Source organism: Penicillium diatomitis, assembly GCF_028827545.1.
Source record: "Penicillium diatomitis strain IBT 30728 chromosome Unknown utg000003l_segment0_segment0, whole genome shotgun sequence".
In the NCBI taxonomy this organism is placed as follows: Eukaryota; Fungi; Ascomycota; class Eurotiomycetes; order Eurotiales; family Aspergillaceae; genus Penicillium; species Penicillium diatomitis.
The window spans coordinates 757,698-784,444 of NW_026623175.1; the positions used below are offsets into that span (position 1 = coordinate 757,698).

The 26,747-nt window shown below is 51.9% G+C and overlaps 10 protein-coding genes across 10 annotated transcripts; 4 read left to right on the forward strand and 6 right to left on the reverse strand.

The window, feature by feature from the left end:
- Positions 1–1,022: 1,022 nt before the first annotated feature.
- On the forward strand, positions 1,023–1,557 carry N7539_002505 (uncharacterized protein; the record flags this gene model as incomplete). Its single annotated transcript, XM_056932108.1, has 2 exons — positions 1,023–1,040; positions 1,201–1,557. 2 exons carry the CDS (start codon positions 1,023–1,025, stop codon positions 1,555–1,557), a joined length of 375 nt encoding a protein of 124 aa, XP_056792067.1.
- A 971-nt stretch (positions 1,558–2,528) lies between these two features.
- Positions 2,529–3,164, reverse strand: N7539_002506 (uncharacterized protein; the record flags this gene model as incomplete). The annotated part of the gene is made up of 1 exon (XM_056932109.1): positions 2,529–3,164. The coding sequence occupies one exon, from the start codon at positions 3,162–3,164 to the stop codon at positions 2,529–2,531; it is 636 nt and encodes a 211-aa protein (XP_056792068.1).
- Positions 3,165–5,295: 2,131 nt separating this feature from the next.
- N7539_002507 (aromatic alcohol reductase) lies at positions 5,296–6,383 on the forward strand (the record flags this gene model as incomplete). The annotated part of the gene is made up of 2 exons (XM_056932110.1): positions 5,296–5,364; positions 5,439–6,383. 2 exons carry the CDS (start codon positions 5,296–5,298, stop codon positions 6,381–6,383), a joined length of 1,014 nt encoding a protein of 337 aa, XP_056792069.1.
- Positions 6,384–7,454: 1,071 nt separating this feature from the next.
- On the forward strand, positions 7,455–9,063 carry N7539_002508 (putative MFS pantothenate transporter; the record flags this gene model as incomplete). Its single annotated transcript, XM_056932111.1, has 3 exons — positions 7,455–7,687; positions 7,797–8,151; positions 8,221–9,063. The coding sequence occupies 3 exons, from the start codon at positions 7,455–7,457 to the stop codon at positions 9,061–9,063; spliced, it is 1,431 nt and encodes a 476-aa protein (XP_056792070.1).
- Positions 9,064–9,221: 158 nt separating this feature from the next.
- Positions 9,222–9,995, reverse strand: N7539_002509 (oxidoreductase; the record flags this gene model as incomplete). The annotated part of the gene is made up of 1 exon (XM_056932112.1): positions 9,222–9,995. One exon carries the CDS (start codon positions 9,993–9,995, stop codon positions 9,222–9,224), a length of 774 nt encoding a protein of 257 aa, XP_056792071.1.
- A 1,292-nt stretch (positions 9,996–11,287) lies between these two features.
- Positions 11,288–13,382, forward strand: N7539_002510 (uncharacterized protein; the record flags this gene model as incomplete). The annotated part of the gene is made up of 5 exons (XM_056932113.1): positions 11,288–11,494; positions 11,636–12,089; positions 12,203–12,922; positions 12,990–13,101; positions 13,205–13,382. The coding sequence occupies 5 exons, from the start codon at positions 11,288–11,290 to the stop codon at positions 13,380–13,382; spliced, it is 1,671 nt and encodes a 556-aa protein (XP_056792072.1).
- A 528-nt stretch (positions 13,383–13,910) lies between these two features.
- On the reverse strand, positions 13,911–17,352 carry N7539_002511 (glycoside hydrolase family 35 protein; the record flags this gene model as incomplete). The annotated part of the gene is made up of 7 exons (XM_056932114.1): positions 13,911–15,241; positions 15,310–15,982; positions 16,037–16,171; positions 16,240–16,621; positions 16,694–16,996; positions 17,068–17,144; positions 17,218–17,352. The coding sequence occupies 7 exons, from the start codon at positions 17,350–17,352 to the stop codon at positions 13,911–13,913; spliced, it is 3,036 nt and encodes a 1,011-aa protein (XP_056792073.1).
- A 1,623-nt stretch (positions 17,353–18,975) lies between these two features.
- N7539_002512 (tRNA (cytosine-C5-)-methyltransferase) lies at positions 18,976–21,924 on the reverse strand (the record flags this gene model as incomplete). Its single annotated transcript, XM_056932115.1, has 4 exons — positions 18,976–19,345; positions 19,432–21,555; positions 21,639–21,835; positions 21,901–21,924. The coding sequence occupies 4 exons, from the start codon at positions 21,922–21,924 to the stop codon at positions 18,976–18,978; spliced, it is 2,715 nt and encodes a 904-aa protein (XP_056792074.1).
- Positions 21,925–22,493: 569 nt separating this feature from the next.
- Positions 22,494–24,234, reverse strand: N7539_002513 (mitochondrial processing peptidase; the record flags this gene model as incomplete). The annotated part of the gene is made up of 5 exons (XM_056932116.1): positions 22,494–22,884; positions 22,988–23,682; positions 23,750–23,827; positions 23,888–24,013; positions 24,085–24,234. 5 exons carry the CDS (start codon positions 24,232–24,234, stop codon positions 22,494–22,496), a joined length of 1,440 nt encoding a protein of 479 aa, XP_056792075.1.
- Positions 24,235–24,649: 415 nt separating this feature from the next.
- N7539_002514 (SDR family oxidoreductase) lies at positions 24,650–25,618 on the reverse strand (the record flags this gene model as incomplete). The annotated part of the gene is made up of 1 exon (XM_056932117.1): positions 24,650–25,618. One exon carries the CDS (start codon positions 25,616–25,618, stop codon positions 24,650–24,652), a length of 969 nt encoding a protein of 322 aa, XP_056792076.1.
- Positions 25,619–26,747: the final 1,129 nt, after the last annotated feature.

Below are 26,747 nucleotides of genomic sequence, written 5' to 3' on the forward strand. Positions count from 1 at the left end.
CGAGGATAGCTATTTATCCCCTCGGTGGACCTTGTATTTAGCCATCGTACACGGGCACAAAAGGATATGATACAAAATGACTCGAAGAGCAGACTTTACTAGGTATCTCCGACTAGGTATTCTCGAGCGGGCCGATCTAAGGATGCATCTGCGTAAAGCCCAAGAAGAGGACGCTGGGTTATGACTTGGCAGTCAGTACCACACCAACACGTCACGTCTACAGGACTGTCTCATGCATTGTCACATTCGATCAAGGCTGATTGGCAAATTTCCCCGCCTGCCTTGTCATTTTCTGTAGCAGTATGATTTCATGCACAGCCACTTGACAAGTTGACACCTCCTTCTAGGTTCCCACGAATTAATAACCTTTGCTACCTACCGTACATGACAGCAGTTGACACGGCGCTTGGACCTCGGACCCTCGGACGACATCTTTAGTACTCGGTGCCTTCTCTGTACTCCAGCAGTCCACCTGCCGAGTACCATACCCCAAAGTTCATAGCCTATAACTACTCTATACTGTAGAGTCTGTAGTTGAACAGATCTGTTACTGCAGCTCACCACAGCTGTGGACGCTGCAGGCTGAGTCATCTCCAGCCGTCTGGCACTCCACTTGGCCGGGGGTCACGGGCAGTCCCAGAAGGGATCCACTGCCGTCCGCCGAACCGCCGAACCGCGGAACTGCGCCACGCTCCACTTGCTGCAACGAGCAATTCACGCGCTTCTCAACCAAATGAGAGTCGGTCCGCTTCCAAGCCCTTGGCTGCTGCCCCCAATTTCTCGCCGCCTGAATCATCTCTCCTGCCTACGAGAGGGGCTCTGTTTGAAGACACTTGGAATCCTTTTTCATTCCTCACCATTCTACATTTTACACCTCGACCTTCTTTTTTCGAGCTCGACACCGTCTGCTCTATCTTTTCTACTCCCTCCGACTGTGACGGCTCTAGAGTCTAGACTGTCCGCGAGCTCCACCGTCTCTTGATACAGTACCCTCACCAGAAACCCGCCTACATTATTCTACCATGTCGTACAACAAACCTGTGAGTGTCTCTGTTTTTCCTCAAGGGACGGTCTGCGATTTGGTATGACGACATGACAATATCATGATCGTCGAAATAGCTCATTGTGATTTGCTCTTTGCCAACTACAAATGTCAAGCAGAAACACATTGCTAATACATACCTGCTCTCAATTTGACAGACCAGCCCACCCCCTTCCTATCCCGCCCAGACCTACAACAACGAGGGCTTCCAATCCCCCGCTCCTCACGGTGCCTCTCAAGACTACTACGGAGGCGCACAAGGTGGCCAAGGTGGCTATCCCCCCCAGCAGGGCTACTACCCACCGCAACCCCAGGGACAGATGTACTACCCTCCCCAACAAGGATATCCTCCTCAACAAGGATATCCTCCACAGCAAGGGTGGCCTCCACAGCAACAGCAAGGATACTATGCCGATAACCGAGGCAACGGTGGTGGTGGCTCCGGCGCAGGCGGTATTTGCGCCGGTATCATGGCTGCTTTCGCCTGCTGCTGTTGCTTGGATGTCTTGTTCTGAGGGGTCAGCTCCGGAGCTGGTCCTGTCTGTTCGATAAAAGAGATCTTGTCGAGTCGATTAGGAGGTAATGGGGCTGGTGAGCAGACATGGGCGATATGTGCTCCGAGTCACGTCCGCTTGCTCCTCGATCGATTCTCACGCTAGATGCCTTTTCCTCTCAATTCTGCAGAAAATTCGAGGACGGCGTTGTGAACCGTACGACAGGAAATAAGGTGATCGCAATGCGCCTTCGAACATTCTCTTTCATTTCTCTTTTGTTTATTTTGTTGGCGTTTGTCCGTCCTTTCTGTTGAAGGGGTGGGTACCGTTACCGTCCTGTCCTATTTTTGCTGTCGCTCTTTTTGCCCGTTTCCTTTGCCTTGCTGTCTCTTATCTCCATATATCCCCGGTCATGAATTTTGTTCCTCCCTTGGCGCTCAAGGTGGACACGGCGTTGAAAACAGGATGCGAGGGGTGACTGAGTACTGTTTGAGCTTTGTATCAGAGATGGGACTCTTCTCCCCCGGTTTGTTCGGATATTGCTTTCTTCCCTCCCGACACTCTCTTCAGTGAGTCAATTGGAGTATACGTTTATTCCACATCGCATGAAATTTCGGCTTTGCATTAGACTTGGAGAAAGGTAGGCATAGTAGCCACGCCTCGGTATTTTGTAGATAGGTGGTAGATGTGACATATTCAAGGCATTAAGTTATCGTCAGTCGTCAAATGGCGGACACAAGGGGAAAGATTGGATATAGGGTATCGTAACAGTCGTCAACTGGTCCCAGGCAACAAAAAAAACAAACAAGAACAATGCACAAAGCAATTGAGGTTCCATCCGTCAGGGCATCTTCTCAAGTCCAACCAAAAGAAAGACAGGAAACACCGAGCACAGTATATCCTTCCGAGCACACAGATAGTTATAATCTGTTCAGCCCTCGCATATCCCCTCTACCGTCTCTCCGTCTTGCCCTCTCACTCAACGATATCGACTATCGCCATCGTACGAACTGCCTCCTCCATACTCCAACGGATCCACCGTCCGATACCCCCTCCCTGCGCCCCCCTCTCCTCGGCGACGGCGACACCGTCGACATCATTGACGATTCCTCCTCAATCACCTCCACCAAATCCTGATCATTCGTGATCGAAGTCCCCGTCACCGACTCCTGGCTCATTACATGACTGGGCCTCGCCGACGGCGGTCTCCGATAACTATCGCGGCGACGGTCGCGCTCCTCAACGACCTCAATGGCATCGTCCCGTCGAGACGACGGGGATCGACGACTGCGCACAACGACTTCTTCATCGACGATCGTGGTGTCGTCTGGATTGCCGCGGGTGAGACCGCCCGGGTTCAGGGCGAGGAAGGTTAGGTAGAGGATGAGGAGGACGCCGGCGACGGTGCCGAGAACGATGCCGGCGACGGTGCCTGGGGGTGGGCCCGAGTTGAGGTGGCCGTAGGTGGCGGGGATGGAGATGGTGGAGTAGCGCTTTTCGAGGTGGTTGTGGAGGAGAGGAGGTGCTTGGAGTTGAGGGTTGAGGTGGTATGGTTCCGGTGTGAGGGCGACTGTTGCGTTGTGGGGGTGGTCGAGTCCGTGGGCGGAAATGGATGAGAGGGACTGCATCTTTGAGGAGGGGGCGGTGGTTGTTGAGTTGATCAGGTGTCAAGTTGTCAACGAGGTAGTCGACTGGTGTTGGCTTTTGGTGTCTGAAGGCGCGAGGTGGTGGTGATACCAGATCAAAGAGAGATGAGGCTCTTGTGCAACAGGCCTTTGCCGAGGCTGATTGGTAAAAGATGTGCACTGGCAAAGATGGATGGTCGCAGACAGGACCTTTTAGAGGTTCAAGGTTATGATGGATGGAGTAGACTCTGCAATAGGCGCCAGCGCGGTCGATTGGTGCTACACCTCTTGGCCTGCAGCAAGAAGAACAGTCTCCAAAGTAAAGAGCAGTTGAAAATCTGCGGAATCACGTCTTCGACAAGTCATGATTGCGAAAAGTTTGAATGGTGAAAAATCAGGAGGCTGGGAGTGAGGAACCTCTGCCGTCCGTCAGGCCTGCTTTGAGGAGTCTAGAACATCAACATTGAACCCCAAGAAAAGTGGCTGGGGATCGGCAGCGACGGGAGTGGACTCGTGGAGTGGTGGAACCCAGCGGATACAACACAAATGTCGACTCATCAGGTGAATGGAGAAAAGACTTGTGTAGGTGATGAATGTCTCTCAACGTAAAGATGGATTCAAATGCAAAATTTAGGATTGAGGAAGTTGCATGGCCATTCTATCTTCATCAAGGTGATAAGGCCAGGCTTCGCTTTATTCAAAAGTCATCACGCCTTGTGAAAGCTTAGCCCAGGCACCTTATTCTCGGAGACTGCCAAGTAGTGTTGTTGACATAGACTCTGGATCTACTAGCTGATCTGAACGCGCTGAACCGAATGCACATTCGATTGCTCAATCGAGAACCAAGGTAGTGGATAACTGGATGTACCTACCCAAGTACTAATCTCATCAATGATGGGGCATCTCATTTAGAACTATGATCAGCGTCCGACGCCACTAGAATGAATCAACATGGTAACACATCTGTAGAGCTTCATGGTCAATCGGATGAGCGGACCTCACTCATGCTGCCAAATGCAATCGATGGAAGAAGCGCCGCTCAAAGCTGCTGGCAAGGCCGGGCTTCTTGAAGAAGCGACAACAGAGATAGGGTCGGAGCTAGTCGAGACATTAAAGAGGCGGTACTCACACTTCTGGATCAACGGTAGAGAGTTTCAAGAGTCAATATTCCGGGAAAGTTGAGCTTGGAAGCGGTGCCATGACTTTGCCAAGGTTGATGATTGATGATAGCCAACTGCTCTCGATTAGTGAAATGTTTACTTCTTGTCTTCTAGCTCGCTGGGTGCCATCCATCTCAGGAGCAAAGTAATCTTGAGATTGAATGGCGGCTCCGAAGCCTTACCGTGGATTCCCAATTTTCGTTGAGACACCGAGGATTTCGAATGTCCATGAACAACGTAAATTCTGGGGCGCTGGGCTGGATGTCAAAGCGCTGCTACGGTGGCCCTGCGCTGTCCGCGCGGCGGCACTTCAGACATGCAGCCTTGTAGGACTGCACGGCAATATCCATACGATGATCTTGACCTCTAAAGAAAGCATTTGATGGAATAAGCTCGGCCCCCCGGATTGACGACCTTAAATCCGCTTCGCCAGTCCTCCAGCTTGCGGCCATACCGGACTTAAGGTCCAGACAATGGCGTACCTCTCGAACCGCAGCCTAATCCTGATGAAAAGACTCAGGGGTCGGTGCAATTCACATCTCCGGTGAAGAGAACAAGGCCAGGAGCTCTCATTACGGCGTTACCATTCGTCGTGCGTTTCGCCAATGCTTCACTCGTCTATGGGGGTTGGCATGGTGGGTTGCCTGCCGGTAGCGTTGTGCGGAATTCGGATGAACAAGCTCACTCGGCGTTACGAAGTGAGCATCTGCCCAGTCACTCAAGTCACTTTTGGCGTAGGTTGTGTTGGTGGATAGCTCAAATTCGAGAAACGGGAAACGAGAATCATAGGCTAGTCTGAGGAGATGGGCATAAATAGGGAGGCTGTGTCCCGTTGACAAGAATTGCTTGTCCGTGCTAGAGAGCCTACGATATACAACGATTACAGACGCCTTGATTTGCTCAGTATTCTGCAGTGGTTTTTCGATCATCGGGCCCTTACATACTCAAGATCACACTCTTGAGGACGATCAAAAATGCCCTTGTACGCCAAGGATCAGCCTGCGGGCTTCACAAACGCCGTGGAGAGAATTGCTATTGTTGGTGTAGGTTTCCTTGAGGACTGAGATGTCCCTCACCAGTACATGCAACAGACACTGACAGAGTCTCTATCCCACAGGCCGGAGGGACAGTGGGATCGCACATCGTCACCTCCCTGCTTCAAACCGGAAGACACACAGTCACAGCTCTCTCTCGCCCGGACAGTACCAATAAACCTCCCCCGGGAATTCGAGTCGTGACAGTCGACTATGACAACGAAGACAATCTTGTGACAGCCCTTCGAGGCCAACAATTCCTCATTATCACACTTAGCCCAACAGTGGCCCAGGGCACTCACAGCAAACTCGTCCGGGCCGCCGCCAAGGCTGGGGTCCCCTACATCATGCCCAATGGCTATGGAGGGGACATTGAACGGGTGAAACAGGGCAAAGAGAGCATGCTCGGTCCCATCGCAAAGGCGCATCGGGATGAGATCGAAGCACTTGGTATGCATTGGATCACGGTCTGCTGCGGCTTCTGGTACGATTACAGTCTCGCCGGCGAAGAGCTGCGCTTCGGATTCGACTTTACCCGGAAGGCCTTGACCCTGTATGACGATGGCAACACGAAGAATACCGTGTCTACTTTGTCACAAGTTGGACGGGCGGTGGCCAAGCTGCTCAGTCTCAAGGAGCTTCCGGTGGATGAAAAGGACGAGAGCCTCACATTATCCCACTGGCTGAACAAGGGTCTCTATGTGACCAGCTTCACCATCAGTCAGAGAGAGATGTTTGAAAGTGTCAAGCGCGTGACAGGCACCACGAACGACGACTGGAACGTGACTCATGAACCCTCACAAAAGCGATATGAAGATGGTCTCGCACTTTTGAAAACAGGGAACAGACTCGGGTTTGCCAAGCTTCTGTATGCCAGGGGCTTTTTTCCTGACGACCCCAGTCAGTTTTCGGAAAAGTCAGAAAATGAGCTCCTGGGACTGCCTGAGGAGGATCTTGACAAAGCTACCCAGGTTGGTATTGACATGGTCCCGTCACGGGCACGTGAACAGCAGATTGCGATGTCGTGAATGTCATGACCAAGTTCCCAAAGTGAGTGTTCTTGTGCCATGTCGTGGGGCATGATGAGGGATGTCGAGAATCTCAATAGGAGCATGTGCAGATGGATCGTGTATCCTTGTTAGGTAGTGATAATCTTTCCTTTGTGAGCAACATCACTCTTCATCACCCAGAAGGTCTCTCACAAGGTCTCTTTTCGAAAGCAGAGTATCCGAGGTATATTCGAAGTGATCTGCAATGCGAGATCAATTCTACTGAGTCAGGTGACTGCCTAGACCAATGTGGTGCATACTACCTATTCACTCGACCCAGTTCTCCTGCTACTACCTGGCTTTACTATCCAGTACACTCCTCGCGTTATCAGAGTCTTGAGTGACATCTTCCCTGAAAGATAGCTATTTGGTCGAATGCGTTCAGTCGAAGCGATTGAGGATCACGTGCATTGAGATTCAGTCTTTGAGATTTGTTATCAGACACACTTTGTTGGGAGAAATTCCAACTGAACCTCACAACAAACAAGGTGATCGCCCTCCAATACCTCGAGGGTCGGTGCAAAGGCCGATTGTGGAGACTTCCCCGCACTGTCAACGTTCTCGACTCTCGTGATTGACCATGTTACTGTTCCGAGAACACAGTCGAGTCAATGATCATCATCTCTTTCATTAATGTCCTTCTCATATTGTGCTCTCAGACTCGCCTTGAACAGCACCCCAACATCTGTGGCAAGTCACAATCGCACACCCACTTGGCAACTCAACATCGGAGGAAGAAGCAAGTGGGCGACGAGCTCCGATTAGATAACGAGTGGAGATGTCCATCCTGCACCTCAACCAGTCACAACCCATTGAAGCCAATGGAGGCGAAGAAAAACGAGAGGAAAAGCAACATGCGCAGGACGGTGGATCGACAGTCTCCTCCCTCCCGCGCAGATAACGGCACATGGCCGAGTGAGATCAGTATATAACACAGTCTCCGCATCTCATCGCTCCGGCCGTCCACGGGCGCTTTCTAGCCCGAGGTCTTGCCGTCCGTATCCCTTCAAAGAAAGAACGAGAACAAATTCACCGGGGTGTTGAATGGCCATGGCCATACTCGCACGATGCAAAGACTATATCAAGGGCCATGAGACGGTACCTGGCGAGACAAAATTGCTGCGAAAAATTGACGCTTTCATTTTGTCCTTCTGTTGTCTTTGTTACTTTGCCAATTACCTGGACCGCAGTAACTTGAATAATGCATATGTGTCGGGCATGAAGGAGGAGCTCAGATTCGAGGGAAACCAGCTCAATGTGATCAATACGGTATTCACGGTTGGGTAAGAGCGCCTCCACGGTTCACACCATCCATTGGTTATGGAACAGCGAATCCATGATCGGGTTCTATCCAACCTATTCCTTGACAGATGCTCACAATCTCACAAACAGATATATTATCGGGCAGATTCCTTCAAATCTCGCCTTGACTTATTTACGTCCACATCTCTTCTTCCCCACGATGATGCTCATCTGGGGTGGCCTGACTATGGTCACGGCCGCGGTGCATAATCCTCAAAGTATCATGGCCATCCGCTTTTTCTTGGGCGTCGCCGAAGCAAGTACGTTTGCGGGCACCCATTATATTCTGGGCGCGTGGTACACAGAGAAAGAGCTGGGAAAACGAAGCGGTATCTTCACGGCATCGGGGTTGGCGGGGACGATGTTTGGGGGGTTCATCCAGACCGGTATTCAGAGATCTCTCAACGGTACTCATGGGTTAGCGGGATGGCGATGGCTGTTCATAGTAAGTAATTTTCGTGCTGTTGCATCTCACTTTTCCCGAGGACTCTCTTGACTAAACGAATGACACCAGATTGATGGTCTGATCACTATTCCTATCGCCATATATGGATTCCTTCTATTTCCCGACACCCCTACCACTACCAAAGCACCCTACCTGACCTCCGCGGAGCGCTCCTTGGCCATTGCTCGTATCCCCGAGTCGGGTATTGCCAAAGCTCCCCTCAATTTGACCTTTGTCAAACGCGTCTTCACCTCTTGGCACTGGTACGGCTTTGTGGGTCTCTGGATCATCGCCGGAGAGACTGAATCCTTTTCAAGCAACGCCCTGCTGGCGCTGTACATGAAGTCGGCCCCCGACCGTCACTACACCATTGCACAATTGAATGACTACCCTACTGGCGTGCCCGCGGTTGGCATCGTCTCCACGCTGTTCTGGGCAACCCTAACCGATTTCATGGGTGGCAAGCGGTATCTTGTCGGGTACTTCATTGCCATTACCGGTATCATGACCTCAGCGCTCATTCTGACCCAATTTGAGAAAACAGCCGTGGTATTCGGCGCATACTACTGGGCGGGCGCGGTGTATGCCTGTCAAGCAACCTTCTTTGCCTGGTGCAACGACGCCCTGCGATATCATGATGATCGATTTCGGTCGGTGGTCATTGCAAGCATGAACATGGGGAGTAATGCGGTAAACGCGTGGTGGATCCTGCTCTTTTATTCGGCCAATTTTGCGCCTCGCTTCACCAGGGGTATGTGGGCGATGGTCGGATGCTCAATTGCGCTTGCCTTATGGACAACGGGAATCGTTTGGATGTCGGTGCGAGAGGAGAGAAAACGTCAATGCCATGTGCTAAATGTACATGATCGAGTAGATGCCAAACAGGCGGAAGAGCTTGCTCGGGAGGTGTGATCATGAAGGCACGCTTATATTTAATGAATAATTGAAACGAGACATGAAAATGTCAGGTATTCGAACGAAATGCTATTCACAGACGGTAAGATGCAATTGAGAAATTCGGTTTCTTCATGATGACACCCCCAGTCTCAAAACTCTGACCGACTGAGTTTCTATTCTCCGGGAATGGCAACGCCAGAGACTTCCCTGCAAAGCTTCAACAGCTCCTCCTGCTTTTCCACCTTTCCAGCACCAGGATGCGTCGATCTCGCACCCGCAATAGTCAAGAATGACCCACTTGGAAGATTCGCCAGGTTGCCCACCCCCATCGCCCAGTCAGCAATCGCGTCCCCCGTCTCCTCCAGCCCCGACGAAGCCATACTTCCTCCCATCTTAGTCCGCACCCAACCAGGATGCATACTCACAACCTGGATATCCCCGCCCCAGCGCCGCGCAAACGCATTAGCAAGCATCACATCATGAAGCTTACTATCACTGTATGAATGGGACTGCGTCGCATTGCGCAAGCTCTCGTCGCCCCCGTAATGGCTATCCGAACTCATATACAGCAATCGCGACGTCGGCTTCTTCATCAGACATGTCAGAATGTATGGCGCTAGTGTATTCACGGCAAAAACAGCCGAGATCTTGTCGGCGGTGATTTCGCGACTTGAAGTTGAGCCGTAGCCGATGCCTGCGTTGTGGATAATTGCGTCAAATGTCCCGTTGCCCAGCTTGTTGGCTTCTTGAGCTAGCTGTTTGGTTTCGGTGACAGAGCGCAGATCGGCGACGAGGACGGCTTCAGCTTGGGGGACGGCTTGTCGAGTAGACTCGGCGCGAGCGCTGTTTCGCGCATGGAGAACAACGGAGTGGCCCTTTCCAGCAAGAACTTTGGCAGTCGCAAGACCGATGCCGTCGCTGGAGCCGGTGATGAGGAATCGTGCCATTGTGGGAATTTGAGGGCTTGAGAGAGTGTGGGATCCGAGTCTCACAAGTGCACAGGCTAAGGTACTCCACTATTCGAAGTCGGGAATGTGCTGCAGTAGAAATTTCCAGTACTTTACAGGTGCCAACGCTTTGAACACCTTATTGAATGTGTCGCAAGCTTTAACTCATAGACTCGGCACGTCTAAGGTAGCATGCGGGGATCTCAGTGTCGCGTGACGTCATTCCTCGCTCGTGTGCTACCGTTCATTTTGACGTTGATATGAGACGCAATTAGATTTTGAGTAGATCTGATAATCTTCGATTGCAGGTGGCTGGTAGTATAAGAATTCACTGGTCTTCACTGGTCTCGGTGGCTTGGGCGAAGGCAATTGGAACGAAATACTGATATGTAAGTCTGTACTCTGTACACTTGTAGTACCCGACGCCTTCCCGTGCGACCTGGCCTTGGCAAGTTGGGTAACTTGAGCTTCAAGTCATCTAAGATTCTACTTCGAATGGTCATGAGGCTTGTCCCAGTCTTATGGCCGGAGTCTCACTACAATATTTACAACTGACGAAGCGTGAAAGCTTGCTGTTTTCTTCGTGGGTCAGAGTTATGCCTGGCACTTCGATGCCCAGCTAAGATTCGAATTCGACTGATTCATGTTGTTATCAGACTCGGGCAACTGGCGAGTCGCGAGCCACGATAAGCACTCTGTCACGGGCAGCGCTAGACCCGAAACGTCAGCAGTCCACGTGCGCGGGCGGAGACCATTTCCTTACACATTTGAAAATAAGATTCAACATCTCAACCAGAACCATCAATGCCACAGAGTTAAATTGGAGCATATAGAAACTTCAGTCATGCGCTTTGACCGGACTTGTAGCCTATACAAAATGGCTCGTCAACCATCAGAGTCGCTATTCTAGCGAATAAGACTGATAAATTCTCCACCATTATGGGATCCATCAACACGGATGACCCAACAGCGAACCTGGGACCCGATTCAGACTGCGGATCGGACCTTTTCCCTTTTTCTTCGATCTTTTTTCGTTTCCTTTCCCGTCGGCTAACAGCCTGGCGCGTCCGAGACCTCGAGTGGGGTTGCTACAAGATAAGCAAAAGACACTACCGTTCTACCCATCAGCCACTCAGATGGTGTGATTTTACGTGAATGTCGTCGGCTCTTGAAGGAATATTCCCCTCTACGGAGCGGTAGCGCGCAAACTCCCTTTTCAAGCTTCCAAAAAAAATATCCTCGGGTTTGACCCTCATTCCTGTCATCCTCGCGCGGCTCGCCTGCCTGTCACCATGTCGGGCTATCTTCAGTCTCCGGAGGATAAATTGGGGCCGAAACAGATTGTGCGCGACGTGCAGGCTCCAGTGGCAGAGTCGGTGCCTACATTTACAGCGTCAAGCCCGGAAGATGGGCAGATTGTGACTGAACAGGAGCGACAGAATTTGCTTCGAGGGTTATCGCAACGTCATGTGCAAATGATTGCGATTGCCGGTGCCATCGTATGTCATGATCCTGCGTTGATGTTTGTTTGATCTCGCTCACGACGCCTTTTGCTCGTCCCTTGTTTGGGAAGAAGATATACAGGCATGGCGCATGGCGGGTGTTGACTTTGGATTGCGCTAACATTGGCATGTGTTTAGGGCACAGGACTCTTCCTCGGTCTGGGCGGGTCGATCGCAACGGGGGGCCCTCTCGGAGCTCTTCTCGGATACATGTTTGTGGGAGCGATTGTCTGCTCCATTCAATTTGCACTAGGAGAAGTGACGGCTTTGTTGCCCGTCACAGGTTCCTTTGTCCGTCATGCGGAGGTTCTGATTGATCCTGCGCTTTCCTTTGCGGTCGGTTGGAACATTGTCTACGGCTGCTTCCTGAGCGTACCGAGTGAAATCTCGGCCGCTGTTGTCCTGATACAGTATTGGACAGATATCAATGCTGCCGTGTGGGTAACCATTCTTATCATTATCTCCGTGGTAGTTGCCGTCTCCTTCATTCGTGTCTATGGCGAGGTGGAATTCGTCTTTGCCATTCTCAAGATCCTGCTGGTCATTTTTGTCGTGATACTCGGTCTTGTGATCAGCTTGGGTGGTGTTCCAGGTCGGTCTCTCTCTCTCTCTCTCTCTCTCTCTCTCTCTCTCTTCTTGCTGGTTTCCGACTCTTGTGATCGGGTACCTTGGCGATCGCGACAAGTGCTGACCTACTCTCACTAGGACATCCCCGCTCTGGATTCCACTTTTGGAAGGATCCTGGTCCGTTCGTTGAATACATCGCTACGGGTAGCTGGGGACACTTCCTCGGTTTCTGGGCCGTCATGACCAACGCGGTGTACTCTTTTGCCGGCGTCGAGTCGATTGCCATGGCCGCTGCGGAGACAGTCAATCCCCGTCAAAATATCCCAAAAGCGTGTAAGCGCGTCTTTGCTCGTGTCACGATCTTTTACTTAGCCACCGTGATCGTGGTTGGTATGCTTGTTGCAAGCAATGACCCAGCGCTGGGTGATAGCTCGGGTACCGCAGCGCAGAGTCCGTTCGTCATCGCCGCCAGTAGTGCTGGCATCAAGGTCATTCCATCCTTGGTCAACGCCATCTGTCTGACATCTGCCTGGTCCGCGTCCAACCAGAGCATTCTTGCAGGAACAAGAACGCTCTACGGTCTTGCGATCAAGGGCCATGCTCCCAAGATCTTCCTTCGAACCAATGCATGGGGTGTGCCTTATATGTGTGTGCTTCTCCAGGTGGCCTTCTCGTTGCTGTCTTATATGTGCGTCTCGAGCGGCGCCTTGACCGTCTTTTGGTGGTTTGTGGATCTCACGGCGGCGGGTACATTGGTCTCATGGATCTGCATCTCCTTGAACCATATCCGTCTATTGCAAGCCATGAAGAAGCAGAACATTTCACCTGATCTTCTGCCATGGCACAACCGCATCACGAGTAAGTCCCCTTACCAGATCCCTTTCTTTCTATACCCTCGAGCTCGCAGACTCTAACGCCCCTGCAGGATATACAAGTTGGTTCGCCTTGGTCTCTTGCACCATTATCCTCTTCACAGGCGGCTTCGCCGTTTTCACAGAGGGCAACTGGAGCCCTGCAACCTTCGTGTCAAGCTACCTGTTAGTTCTTGCCCCCCCCCTCCCCCCCCCCCCAACCCAAATTCTCCTCCCTTTTGCCTAACCCAATTGCATTCAAACGCAACTAACCGGTCTCAACAAAAAGGGACATTCCCCTTGTCCTATGCGCATACGGAGGCTACAAGCTCATCCGCCGGACCAAAATCGTGCCGCTCGACCAGATCCCTCTTCAACAAGCACTTTACGAAGCGGAAAACGATCCGGAGAATGTACCTCTCAAGAAGGATAGCTTCCTGGCCAAGGTTAACATTTTGTGGGGTTAGAAGCAGATCTCTCGCCTGTGTTTGGGCACATGGTTTGCTCAAGAGGTAGTGGGAATCCTCCCTTCTTATAGCATGTTTCAACACGTATTAGATGCATAATGACCAAATTTTCTGGTGGGGTCTTCTGGACACAACGTGATGGTTGCTTCATCTGAAACCTCATGATTGAAATTTCTTATCTTGTCAGTAGGGTATTGATAATGATGATCTATGAAGGTGGGACATGTAGCACGGTGATGCCTTGATACTGATTGTTGCTTCAAACTTCAAGATTGTGAATTTGGCTATTTGACTGGACTCGTTACAATTCATTAACGTAGATCATCCGAAAGTGAAGATACCAAGTAGCCCTCGCACCCAAGTCAACACGGAGTGCGAGTTGCCGGACAACATCCAGCCAGCGGCTAGAGCAGCCTTGCGCCATACGATGTGGTGTCATGAGCAGCTACTTTGTCAATTCACCTTCACACCGTTGGTCTTTCAACATTAAGCTCCTTGATTTCAGAGCACAATGGTCTAGAATCCCGACTAGTACGCGCCCGGTCGAGGCTTATATTTTGGCTGGTCCACTGACTTGACCTTGTCCAAGGACGTAAGCACAGGGGTGGCGTTGATCAGCTCAAAGCTGGTCAGCTTAGCACCGTTATCCTGTTGAGCCCAAAGACTCAGAGCAATCCAGTTGGTGCCGTGGTAGTTCAGGATACCCTCGGGAACGGGGAAGCTTGTCTGGGGACCGATATTGTTGACGTATTTACCGTATTGGTATCCGTTAACGTAGAGCTGAGCGCGGTACGCATCGGGAGGAACAGTGCTATTGCCAAAGTTGAAGTACAGCGGGATGTCGTAGCCAGATGGGAGGTCGAGGTCGAAGCTGGCACTGTAGAAGCGGATGCCCGGCTTGGTGAGACCGGTGAACGGGCTGCTGGAGTCCCAGTCCTTGGTGGGTGGCTGGGGCTGGTGGAAGCCTTGACGCTCGGCGTAGAGACCGCCCTCGTTGAGGGGACCGCGGATGGTATCACGGTATTCCTCGCCGCCCAGGTTTCCGGTCAATTTCCAGGTGACGGCGCTAGCTTCGTGTCCAGCGAGGGTGTAGCGGAGGATACCCCGAGGGTTCTTCATCTGTTCTTGGCCGATGGTCCAGTTCTCATCTAGTCCCATGTTGTCAATGACAACCGTGATAACGTAATTCTTGCCGGACTTCAAGGATGGAAGTGTATAGGTAGCGTTGTAGTTGCTGTTAGGACCAGTGCCCGCCCAAGAGCCAATGTATGTCTCATTGACCCAGACAGAGTGACCGTAAGCTGAGCCACCCTGCGTCTGAACGAAGAAAGTGGACTCTTTGCCATTGGCGACGAAATGTCCGCGGTACAGCAGAGCACCAGTGTGGTATCCGTAATCAGACGAGAACAAGCTGGTAGGAGTTTGCAGCTTGTTGGCGCTGTTGCGGGTGTAGGGAAGGTCAGCGGACCTCCACGCAGAGTCATCATACGTGTTCTTGAGTTCCGGAAGGGTATCGATTGATCGCCATTTCAGATCCTTCAATTTAGGGAGATGGACCTTCGGTGCATCATAACAAATGCTGGTCGACCAGATACCGTTCTTGTCGGTGTGAGCCTTGGTCTTCTTGCCGTTGACAATCAAGTTTTTGGCGCAAGAAGGAGCACCGATGACTTCAATGGGAGTGGTAGCGTTGAAGTCCGCCTGGATGTGCAGATCCTCCCCGTTCAGGAATGCGCTTCGAACCAAATAGCCAGCATTTACAATGATGGAAGAGTCAATCGTTTTCTTGCTGACAAAGCCTGGTTCCTTGCCCTTGGTCGGCAGATGAGGTACCCAGTAGTTGTAGGCAGAGTTGCGGTCTATTCGTCTCAAGTTAGCAATGACATTCTTCATGGCCACTCTGACAATTCTGCAGGGGATATCTTACCAATCAGGAAGACTTTGAGGTCTCCGATCTTGACAATGCGACGCTTGCTTGAGACATCCCAAGCAACAACCAGTGCCTTATCCACCTTCTTCGATTTGATGTCGGAGCCGGATCCCTCAGTGACTGAGCTAGCAGAGGCACCAATGACAGCAAACTCGTGGTGCTCACCGGGTCCGCCATAGAGAACGAGGACCTTTTCGTTGTCAAATTTCTTCCACGTGAACACCTCGGCAGTCGAATAGAGGATCTTGGTACCAGCGACGTCATAGTCAGTCACATGGATCTTTGAGTCCCGGCCGCTCAAAGTGAGTTCACCGCCGAGTTGGGGAATGGTCATTTCACCGGCACTGGTCGGAAGCGTGAGGTGATATTTGGCCGAAGCTTGACTGCTGTAGTTCGAATGACGAACGACGAAGAACGAGCCGGTAGAACAGTCACTTCCAAGCAAAGGAGTGACAGTCAGCTCGGCAGTGCTGGTGTACTTGGAAGTGGTCAAGTTTCCAGGATTGGCCACGAGGTAATCAGGAGAAACTTTAGCAAAGTTTCCAAGCAATTTCAGTTCAGAATACTTTTCACGGGTGATGTTTCGCGATTCAGAAATGGGAGAGCCATAGTCGTAAGACGTATAACCGCCAGGATGACCCAAATTGCCCCAGTTGGTTCCACCAAATATCTTGAACTCCCGTTAGCAAGCAGTCCCAACTGCGAGAAAACATCATGAACGTACCATGTACAAGTTGAGGAAGGTAACACCAAAGCTAAAGTCGTTTTTGTAAAAGACTCGCTCGAACTCGTGGTTCAATAGGTGGGCACACTTGGCGAAACCTACGCCACCCCAGGGATCGAACGAACCACCTTGGAACTATGGAGGTTATCAGCATCTCCATTGAAGGGTCAGACATATTGATGATGTCGGAATTACAGACATACCTCGACAATGGAATACGGTGTCGTGGGGCTTTGTTCCTCGTGCAGTGCGTGCCAATTTGTAGGCAGGTCACCATCCGGCCAGACGGAAGGATTGGCGCAGTCGAACCCAAGGGGATAGCCGTCGTGACCATAGATGTCGACTTCTCCCTTGCCAGTACCGGGAGCATTGTGGCCACCAGGATAGGCATCATTGCTAATGAAAGGAACCACAATTCCTGCTTTGCGAGCATGGTCTTCAATGTATTGCATGTACGAGCCGTCGGGAAAACCGTCATAGCCACAGCAAGCTCCAGAGTACTCATTTTCGGGCTGGTAGAGGACGACCGGACCGCCGTTGGTGATTTGCGCCTTAGCAATAGTCGCAGCGATATGTGAAGCATAGCTGTGCGATTTGTGTCAGTAGCTCATGTTATGCATCAGGTCGGACGCAAGGACCGAGGGGCAATCCACATACTTGTCTGTGGACTGGAGGTAGTCTCCAAGGCTAGTTCGTAGTGTACCGTTCACTCTCTGAAGCCATCCTGGGAAGCCACCGCCAGAAACCTCGGCATTGATGTAGGGACCAGGGCGCGCCAGTAGGTAGATACCAGCCTCCTTGGCCGCATCAAAAAAGGGTTGTAGATCGAAGATACCTTCTGCTGTGTAGTGGCCGGGGTTGCCCTCCAACAAGGCCCAATCGACGTAGAAAGACACACAATTGAAACCCAATGCCTTGACCTTCTCAAAGATATCAATGTACAATGAGGCAACGGGCAGACTGCGCCATGTTTTTGTCAGAGGCTATCAATGCAGAGCTCACTTCATCCCGGAGGAACCGCGTCGACATACCGATAGGGATGAACTTCACCACTGAACATCATCAGACGCTCCCCATTGATGAAAATGGATTGCTTATCCCAGGTCACCTGTCGACTCCCAGTACGCTCGTTAGTCTATTGCGTTTTCACCCTCACGCAGCTGTGAGTAACTTTGACTTACATATTTCTGGAGCAACTCCCGCTTCGAGGCATCTGCATGCTCGCGAATGGTGAAGCCGTCGAGCTTGTGGCTTATGGCCGCGCCTGAAGCCTGCGCTGCCAAGGCAACGAAGGCCAACGAAGATAGGAACTTCATGGCTAGGAATTTGCACAGCTTCTGATCGAGAAGCAGGCTAATTTGGGGAACAGCTTCCTTTCCTGCCGTTGGCTTTCTAGAAAAGAAAAATTCCTTCTCGTCGCAGAGGGATCGGCAGGTCTACAAATACTTCACGTCTCAATCCCAACGGCACAGATCGGCAAGCCAGTCATGCTTGCTGCGCTTAGGTTCCATGCCATACCCTCCACGACAGGAGTGAAATTGCGCGCATCTTCGTCCCCTTCAACAGGTTCCTCGTTGGTCAATTGAATTGTTCTCAGGCCTCGGACTGCAGCATCGAGGCTGGATCATTCCAACCCCGCCTCCTCCGAACATTTCGTCATCACAGGGCCTCAAGAAGAGTGTACGCACTAAAGCGGGGAATGGTTGATTGAGTCCAACCTCAAGACGGCGAAAAGCCGATGTAGGAATTATTCTGACCCGTCAAAGCCATATTGATGTACAGGACCGGAGTGGAACTGCGAGACCCTTTTCGGAAGGAGGAGAGATGATCGTCACTTTGCAACTTCAACGAGAACTGGGTTGCGGGGGCGTGCCCCCCCGCAATTTTTCCGCTTATCGTATAGTCTCAAATTCGCATACGCTGGTTGATGATGCATGTCCTGGTAGAGAGGGTCGTGAGGACCTCCGAAGGGTCATTCTTACCCGTCTATTGTCGCTCTTCCTTGCTTGCAATCGCTGAACCTGAGGACATGGCGATGAGCCAATGCTATGCCCATTTGAAACGCACATTAGAGGACATCAATCGAATTAATCCAGACGTGCTGCGCTTATGGGTTGAACGTCACAGCTTCGAGATCACGTCCCTAGTGGCACCGACGCACTGGATACTCAACCGTGCATGTGGATGAGATCAGCTCAGAGCCAGTAGTCAACGACGTGAAGACCTGCAGACGCTACTGTAGCTCGGGGATACCGGAATATCTCTCACCAGTCCGTGCTCTGCTGAGGGACTCGAAGAGCTTGCGCATCTCAGCGCGGTAGCTTGGACATTCGTCCTCCAATGACTCTGAGCTATTGGTCTTCATCAGAGCTTCGCGAAGTGCAACAACAGGCTGCATGCTGCAATTACTAAGACGTCTGAGTGCTACTGCGGGGAAGACGGAACTCACGTTCAGATTTACCCGGAGTGTCCTGGAGGTACTTACTCTACCAGAACCAGGTCCCAGCTTCCGGGAATTCACCGAGAAGAGTCGAGCACGTCGATCGCACGGCCCTCGCTATTTCATTTTCCGACTTCGGGTAATTGCCCGCGAGTCAGGTCATAAAGCGTCGGAATCGCATTATACTTCAGTAGGCCAGGGTTGGTGGGCGGATGACCCAAATGTAAGCTAGATCCGTCGCTTGTAAGGTGCTGGTGGGAGATGAAGAAACGGCAATCAAAAGTCCCCTGCACACTGAGGCTCTGACAAGGCCTGGAAAAAGAGCACTTCGGCACACAATGGCCTGATTTGTTTCGATCATTCACGGTCGGCAATTGCACGGGGAAGTGAGTACTGACAGCGGAGATGCTGGTGGCAATTCTCACGCGGAAATAACAATGGCCTGGCATTGGGTGCCATATAATAGATATTTTGCGGCGCGTAATAGATTGTACACTATTTAAACAGTTTGGTTGAACCGATCCTCCTCATCGCCAGCTTTGGTGTAGGTTTCCCGCACGTCCATCTGCTCCTGCTCGTCTTGGCCCAAAGCAAGGTTCTCTTGCTTCAGCAGCTCCTCCTCGACTGCAACTGGAGGATCAAGCTCGACATCTTGATCGACCTCTTGATCGACCTCTTGATCGACTTCTTGATCGACCTCGACAACGGTTTGCGCATCCTTGTTAGAAGGTTTCTGGGTCTTGACGTTGTGGTTGTTGACGGGAGTGGTATCATTGAAGATACGTAACAGCATTGCCCGACGGTCTTCCTTGGGAAGCATCAGGTTGATAGAGTGCAGAGACCGCCACAGGGGTAAAACCATTCGCTCGCTAGAAAAAGAAGCATTAGTAAGATAGGAATTGGACAGCGTGGATGTAGATGCACATTAGCATGATCACAGCGGACAAGAACTCACTTCAGACCATCTTCCTTGCCATTGGGCTCGACGCGCAAGATACTACAGCCCATAGGGATGTCCTTGACACGCTCACCAATCTCGTCAAGTTGTTTCCAGCCATTGTCGTTGACCTTGGGGAACATCTCGATGAGCAGGCGACGCAAAGTCTCCCGTTGGGTCAGGGTAACGGTGCGCACATCACCAAGCCAAGGCTCGATGAGTCGCAATCCGTCCGTCTGGATCCGCCAGCGGCAGACATTCTCGCGTTGGGCATCCTGCTTCACAAACATCTTTACGCCGCAGTGGACAAACTTCATCCCAGAGCCCTCATTCATGGTCAGGATATCGCGGGCGAGCGCGCTCGTGTAGTACACAGTCCGTGTAGGCTGGCCTTCCGCGTTACGCACCATCCAGCGATCCCGGGGGAAGCGCTCGGACAAATCGAAGAATGCATAGACAGGCACCAGCTCGGGGTGGTTAGGGTCCAAATACTTGTAGGGCTCCTCTTGGACCACCTTCTTCTTGAACCCTTGAACCACGGGGCCAGGGGCAGTGGCAGCCGGGGTGGCCTCGGTCGAGGTACCAACAGATTCGGTCTCGATCAATGCCGGAGGCGGACGATGAACGGGTCGATCACCAATCAAGACCTCGTGTCCATCGTCGAGTCTGGCTTTCTTAGCTGGAAGCTCATCGTCCAATTCATCAGCTTCGCGCTTGGTGGGCGAGGCAGGCTCTGAAGCGTCCAGAGTAACTGAGTAGGGGGGTTGATTCGAAGCCTGAGCGATGGATGCGTTCTTCGCCAGCTCAGCATCAACTTCAGCATCCGCAGGAACCAATTCATCCAAGGCTTCCAACTTCTGGTAGGGCTCGCCGTCCTGCTTGTTGCGGGCATCCAGCTCGGCGGTGAGTGCTGCAATGGAACCCTTGGGCAGTAGCGGGATGACATTCTCAGAAGTCTCGGGTTTCGCCTTGATCTCGGAAGTCTTTTCGAGTACAGTGATGAAGAAACCACCAGTGTCCTGAAGGTGAGGATAGATACGCATGCATCGCTCGAGCGGCAGCTCGGCGGTCTCGCCCGAAGGTGGGAACATGCCCTCTGCCAGTCTAGCCAGGCCGTTGCTGGTCTCCTCCTGCTGTCTTTGGTCAAGGACATCCTTCCAGCTGCCCCAGATACGGCCCTCGCGATCCATGACCTTCCAGGACTTGAGGCCGGGACGACGCTTGAGGCCAGCAAGCTCCTCGCTGCAGTCAATGATCTTGACATTGGCAGCGCCGCCACATCGCTCAATGGCACTGGCAATGACAGCTTCGTTCTCAACAGGATTCATGCTGCAGGTGGAGTACACGACACGTCCACCGACCTTCAGCATTTGCAAGGCGCGCACGAGAATGCGAGCCTGCGTAGTGAAGAGGCCCAGGGCGCTGGAAGGACTCCAATCCTTCCAAACGCCGTAGTTCTTACGAGCGGTACCATCTCCTGAGCAGGGCACATCGGCCAGGATACGATCGAACTTGAGGTATCGATTGATGGGGCGCTTGCCCTCGGGGGCGGGCAAAGGAGGAAGCTTGATGGATGGGTACATTGTGGCATCGTGGTTCGTCACAATCAAGTTGGGCGAGCTGAGACGCTTCATCTGATGAATGAGGAGATGGGCACGCTTGTAATCACTGTCGTTGGCGATCAACAAGCCCGTAGTACGACCATCGTCATTCAAGCCCTCAGGGCCCAAGGGCTCAGGTCCAGCATTGCCTTCCTTGACCTGCTTGGCGATTTCCAAAATTGTGTCCTCCTCGCCGGCATGAAGAGCCTCCATCAATTGCGCCGACTTGCTGCCTGGAGCAGCGCACATGTCCAGAACGGTCATGCCCGGACGAATATCAATGAGCAGCGGAGGGATCATGCTGACCAGCTCCTGCCGACTGATGTTTCCAACTTCGGTCTCTGCAACAAGGAATTTCTGGAATGAAGCAAAGGGCGCATGACGGCGAATAACTTGCTTAGGCGTGGTCATGGACCATGCCAGCTGGTCCGGATACCACGACACGGGACGTGGAGGCTCGACAGGTTGACCTTCATACTCAATGGCAGTGATTTCAGGAATGTAGAAGTCTTTCAGGCGCTGCTGAACGGCGAGAGCATGTCTTGAAGGCGTAATTGTCAGCGGGAACCGCAAATTTACACACAGTGACATTTTCGCATCGAGGAAAAGGCTTGTAACACATACCCTCGAGAGCCTGTGAAACGGAAGCTGTTGGGCAAATCTCTCTTGATCGCATTCCAGAACTCCTCCTTCTCCTCCTCGGGGATGAATTCGGGCTCATTGTAGTATCTCTCGAGCTTCTCGTTCGTACGAGCGATGTCTTGCCAGTTGGTGGAGCGCTGTGCGCGGCCACCGCCGCCACCTTTGCCGCCGCGGTTTCCCTGCAAAAGACATCAATTAGCACGGTCTAGATAGAAGACTGATGGTGTTCGACTGGAAAGCTTACCTTTCTGCCGCCGCGTTTGCCCATTTTGATACGCAGGTGCTTGACTTTATCAGTCGCAAATTACAGCATCAAAAAAAAGACGGAAGAAGCACGAGATTATCTAATCGCTACTGTGGGCCCGTCACGATATCTCACACCCGCCCCGCCAATCATTGTTTGTGGACGTCTACTACCGCAATTTGCAACAGAACAGCATGAGGGATAAGCGGCACGTTAATAAGTTGCTTCATGACATTGACAGTACCGTCGAATATTGCGTTCGAGGCAGGCCGCTGCTAGAGCGTCAGCCGGTTCAAGCTCTACGCAAATGTGTCAATACTTTCTACGTTGCCGACGAATCTACGTGTAATATTCCAGTAGCAGTGGATAGACAAAGGAAAAAGAGGATCGATTGATCTGCCACAACCCAGGCGACAGACTATGTAGTCTACTATGGCAAACCATTAATTGCTATTTCACACACAAGTCCAGGGTCTAAACAGCAACCCAAAACAATGATTGATAATACATTCAAACAAAAATCCACAGCGTCAGTCTCGAAGGACCCGAGAGCAGTCGTCTTTTAATCGCTTCTAGGATCAGCAGAGGGAAATTTAAGACATGTTGCGGGACATGTCGTTGCGGATGCGCTGGTAGTCGAGAATACCCTCGATGCTACCAACAGCGCTCATGGCGATATCCTGATCCCACAGCTTGCGGTTGGCGAAGTCCATGACATGCTTCTCGGTGATAGAGCCGATCACACGCTCAATGTCCTCAGGGCTGAGGCGGCGACCAGTGGTCACGATCTGGCGGCCGATATCCTCAGCGACAGCGGTGGTGCCATCGAGAGACAGAAGGATGGAAGCCTTGAGCTGAGCCTTGGCGCGCTCAACCTCAGAGTTAGAGACGCTCCTGCACAGACGAGACCACTCACGAAGAGTGAAATGGATCAGGTCGTCGAGGTTGGTCAGGTTCTCGGAGACGAGATAGATACCCCAGAGACTGTGATTCACAAATGTTGTCAGCGTTGCACGACAGATTAAAGGAAAAGGAAAAGGAAAAGCAGGCATTCGACCCATGAAATCATGAGACGCAGGAAACTCACCCAGTGTCGCTGTAGCTGGTGGAGAAGCTCATGAAGCTGTTGGCCAGGTGGTTGTGGCTGACGTGAGAGCTAAGCTTGCTGCCGAGGAAAGGAGACTGGCCCATGGCACGGTCCCAGTTACCGACGATAGCCTGGGCGACGAGGGCAGTGAAGTAGTCATCATCCTTCCAGCTGACACCCTCAACGGCAAGGGCGATGTGGGCGGAGGGGATGGTGTCGTCACGAAGACGGACCTCGGAACCAATGAACTCGGGGGTGCGCTTCTGCTCAGCAGCAATAGCAAGAGCGGCGGAAGTGGGAGGCTTGTTGGGGAGGCCACCGAAGTGCTCTTCGGCGAGACGAACGAGCTGCTCGTGGGGAATACCACCAGCACCGACCAGCACCATGCGGTCAGCGGTGTAGTTGGTCTTGATATAATCCGTCAAGTTCTCGCGGGTAATGGTCTGGATGTTCTCCTTGGGGCCAAGGATGGTGCGACCGAGGGGCTGGCCCTGGTAGGCGGTAGCGTGCAAGTGGTCGAAAACGACCTCCTCGAGCTGCTTGTCAACCTCCTCCTGCTCGCGCAGGATCACGTCACGCTCACGCTCGATAGCGGCAGGCTCAAGCTTGGAGTTCTGGAGGATATCGGAGAGGATGTCGACGGCCTTGGGGACATCATTGTTGAAAGCCTTGGCGTAGTACACAGTGTTCTCGCGCTGCAAAGAAATTGATTAGTATTTGTGTTCGCTTGACGATTGGCAATACTGAGGATTCCGGCCGTACCGAGGTATAGGCATTGAGGTGAGCACCCATGTTCTCAATCTCCAGCTCCAATTGGTGTTGGGAACGCTTGTTGGTACCCTAGAAGTCTCGTCAGAATTGTTGTGTCATCTCGTCGTCGAGGAAAAAAGGATATCGAACCTTGAAGGCCAAGTGCTCGAGGAAGTGCGCAGTGCCGTTGGTCCGGTCAGTCTCTGATCGGGAGCCGGCGTCAATCCACACGCCGACGGTGGATGTCTGAGCCCATGGCGAGTAGTCGGTGGCAATCTATAGATATGTGTAAGTAATGATGCGGTGGTAGCAATTCCCATGCTATCTGGCGGTGATGGGAAACGTACGGTGAAACCGTTGGAGAGGGTGGTAGACTGGGTCGTGGATGGCAGCGCAACCGGCGAAGCAAAGCCACGCTTCACGGGCTGGATGGACTTGAGAGCCGCACGGCTCCGGAGAGCCTGGTTGAGGTTGAGAGCCAAGCGGCGGGAGGCCATTGCGGACAAATGGAATGGATGGGAGGGAAGGAGGGGGGTTGAGAAGAAGAGCTGGTGTCGTCGGGGCCCTGAGGTTGAAGTTCGGAAGTCAAATTGTTCGCCCAGCTCGTCGGCCAATCACATGACCCGCTTTTCCAAACCGCCCTGCTCCTCCCGATTACTTCCTTGTCCTCTCTAATCTGACTATGATGGACGTGAACACGGGCGACCGTCATGCTGAGGCGAATAAAATTACAGCCGATAATTGAGAGAATCTCTCGTTTCTCAAAAATTCGGAATATTCAGAGTGTTGCATGTATGTAAGGTTTCAATTCCTGTCAAAATTACCAAGTTTCATGCGTTCGTCTTGTATGATGATCTAGTATCAATTCCCGAGTCTCACAATGAGACTGGCCAAGTCCAACGACGGCCATAATCATACAAAGCTGCTCGCAAATTGCTTAATGTTCTCCAACATAGAGACATCTGCATGGAATCCCATTTGAAAGGCACGATCCGTGGAGAATTGAGGCGTCCATGACTGCACAATCTTGTCCGTGGCAGCATCATATTTCTCCTCCACGAGTGCCCTACGTTCCTGGCCTCCGATCTCTTGGAGAGCCTGCAGCATCTGATGCACACTGACTTTCAAGCCGGGCAAATTCACTGAGCGGGACTCACCGAAGGCCTCCCGGGGAACCGTACGGGCATGTATCAGGTTCTTGATAATTGTGCCGGGCGAACAGATCCACAGCTCGGTGTCTTTCCCAACTGGCAAAACAGCCTTTCTTCCGTGAAAGGGCTCCCGAATGATGTCGCTCGCAAAGCTGCTGGCAGCTTGGGTAGGCGCACCGGCGCGAACAGTAACAGTGGGGAGTCTCACACTTCGCCCATCGATAAAACCGCGACGAGAGTAGTCTGTCACGAGGGTCTCGATGATGAGTTTCTGAGATCCGTACGAGGACGAAGGTACCGGCGGGAAATTTGTCTCGTTAATGATGAATCCTGAGGGTGCTGGACCGTAAACAGCCAGCGACGATGTGAAGACAACCTTCACGCCTGACATCGTCACCCGTAGTCGGTCAAGTATATATCGGGTCGCGTCGAGATTGACCCGCATGCCCAACTCAAAATCGGCTTCCGAGCCACTCGACATGATCCCATGAAGAATATACACAGTCTCGAAGGGAGAGTCTGCACGGATCAGTTCATCCACCTCTTTCGTGGATGTCAAATCAGCTTTGACACACTTGAGTCGGTCCGCATGTTGAGACGCCGAGGCAGGTATGGCTGGCTCGTTCACATCGGTGATGGTGACCGTGGTTGAAGCCGGTGTTAAGGCGAGGAGACCAGCAGCCAGTTCCTGACCGACGTAACCTCCTGCACCGGTAATGAGAATTGACATAGTGGAAGAAGACGAAATCAGAGTGTGGGCAAGTTCGGAGTGTCGAGTAGGCAGCTTCGGTGGCAGCGCGCATCAACTTCGGTCACGCACAAGTTGACGGTTGACAGGCAGGTAATTCAAGACGATTTGCGCAGTCCTGAGTACCGATCAGGCAGCGCATTGGTTCCCATTATATAGTCTGCTCTTGACTACTTCAATGGCAAGAATTGTCCCCCACGTTCCGCCACCAACGGTCGTTGAGCATAGAAGCTCAAGCCACCAATTAAACGACTGTATTAATTGATGACAGTGTGTAGTTGTGTAGTGTCATACCCCCACGGTACTGCGGACCCAAATGGCAGAGCTAAATATCGAGACTTCATACTAGCGGGTCGGTGACAAGCCCGAAAGCCGAGACGGCCAAAGTTGAGGAGACATCGCGGAGAAAGTCCGACTTGGAGAGCCCCGGGCGTGACCCTTGGCTAAAAGACAAAGATTCAATCTGCGCCAACGATAACCTTCGGATGTGCCATATTCAATTGGTACTTTCAATGTCCATGTTCCTCAGACTGGAATTGGCATGCGAGAATTTACAATGCGACCAATTCAGGCCCTGCAATCATCAGTATACTTGTCTACTTCAAATTTGGTAACTTACCACTTGTGTGTTGATGAAGACTAGTGTGGCTACCAGGCAAGGTATTCAATGGAAGACGTTCTTGTAGGGAGATGGAAGCACGTAAAGAAACAACCCAAAATATATATGACTGACTTCTTCCATTGTGAGACAGGGCTCGGCCCAAAGTTGAGCCCGGTGGAAAAAGGCATGCCGTCATTGCAGGATACCTGAGTAACTCCAGCCGTGGAAAAGCAACACGAGCTCAGTTCCGGATAATTCAACACCTTCCAGCAGATACAAATAGGAACAAAGATCATTTCAGTGCGTGCATTTCCCAGAAAGTGAGACCTATTTTGTGACACAAGCAATCGTACATGGCGGAGACAGAATCAAGTCACAATGAAGAAAAGAAGCATTGAACACATCGCGGAACACATGACGCCTGGAGGAATTGAATAGTGAAATGGAACCATAACTGCAGAAAAAGAAAAGGACAGAGACATGACCGAGCAGACCGATTAGGCACCCTTT